Raw genomic sequence first — 863 nt, 5'->3', positions numbered from 1 at the left:
AGCGGGCAGGGGAGGTGCTGGGAGCTTTCACCTGCTGACATGTTGTCTCTGGCTTCTTTTAACCAGGGCTTACAAAAAGATAGAAGAGGATGATCTGAAGTTCCCACTTATCTACGGGGAAGGCAAAAAGGTGAAGTGCTGTGGTGGCAGGAGCTGTGGGGGGGGGTCACTTCCCCCCTGCCCTCACTGAATTGGGAGTTTCCAGCCCATTTTTGCTAGTGCTGTCACTACTCCAGTGCCACCCATTCTGAGCTGGGATGGAGGTGGAGACGAAGCAGCTGAAACTTTTCTTTTGGTTTTGCCATTCTCCAGGCGCGGGTGATGGCCACGATTGGGGTCACACGGGGCCTGGGAGACCATGACCTCAAGGTGTTCAGCTCCAACATCCACATCAAGCCTTTCCTGTCCTGCTTCCCAGAGGTGAGCCCAGCTGCTCCGTGCCCAGGGTGACCAGATCCATGGCATGGCTCAGGGCAGTGGCTCAGGGTAGCACCAGCGCTCACCCAGGCTCTCCAGGAGCCTCCTCTGCCCCTCACCCTTGCCTCTTGCCCCATTGCTTGCCAGGTCAGGGTTTATGACCTCACGCAGTACGAGCACTGCCCTGACGACGTTCTGGTCTTGGGCACTGATGGACTCTGGGATGTCACCAATGACAAGGAGGTGGCCAGTGTGGTGATGGAGGTGCTGACAAGCTATGAACCCAATGACCCGTGCAGGTGAGCTGTGAGTGGGCCAGGGGACAAGGGTGTCCTGCACTCTGACACCTCCCCTTGGCCTTGCTCCTTGGAGCAGTGTCGTGGCCACACATCCCGCGGGCCTCGGGGCCAGTGCTGTTGCTCCACAGCATGCAGTGCTCCCTTGGG

The 863-nt window shown here is 58.5% G+C and overlaps 1 protein-coding gene across 1 annotated transcript in view; it reads left to right on the top strand.

The window, feature by feature from the left end:
- The window catches only part of PPM1J (protein phosphatase, Mg2+/Mn2+ dependent 1J), a gene marked incomplete at its 5' end in the record, with an annotated part of 6,179 nt that overhangs the window by 5,039 nt on the left and 277 nt on the right, over positions 1-863 (top strand). The window contains 3 exons of the mRNA XM_010178386.2: positions 67-130; positions 313-420; positions 565-716. Of these exons, the coding sequence (XP_010176688.2) occupies positions 67-130; positions 313-420; positions 565-716 (324 nt within the window). The remainder of the gene's footprint in view (positions 1-66; positions 131-312; positions 421-564; positions 717-863) is intronic.

This window comes from Antrostomus carolinensis, unplaced genomic scaffold (assembly GCF_000700745.2).
Source record: "Antrostomus carolinensis isolate BGI_N321 unplaced genomic scaffold, ASM70074v2 scaffold30321, whole genome shotgun sequence".
In the NCBI taxonomy this organism is placed as follows: domain Eukaryota; kingdom Metazoa; phylum Chordata; class Aves; order Caprimulgiformes; family Caprimulgidae; genus Antrostomus; species Antrostomus carolinensis.
This window is presented reverse-complemented; position numbering and strand designations above follow the sequence as displayed.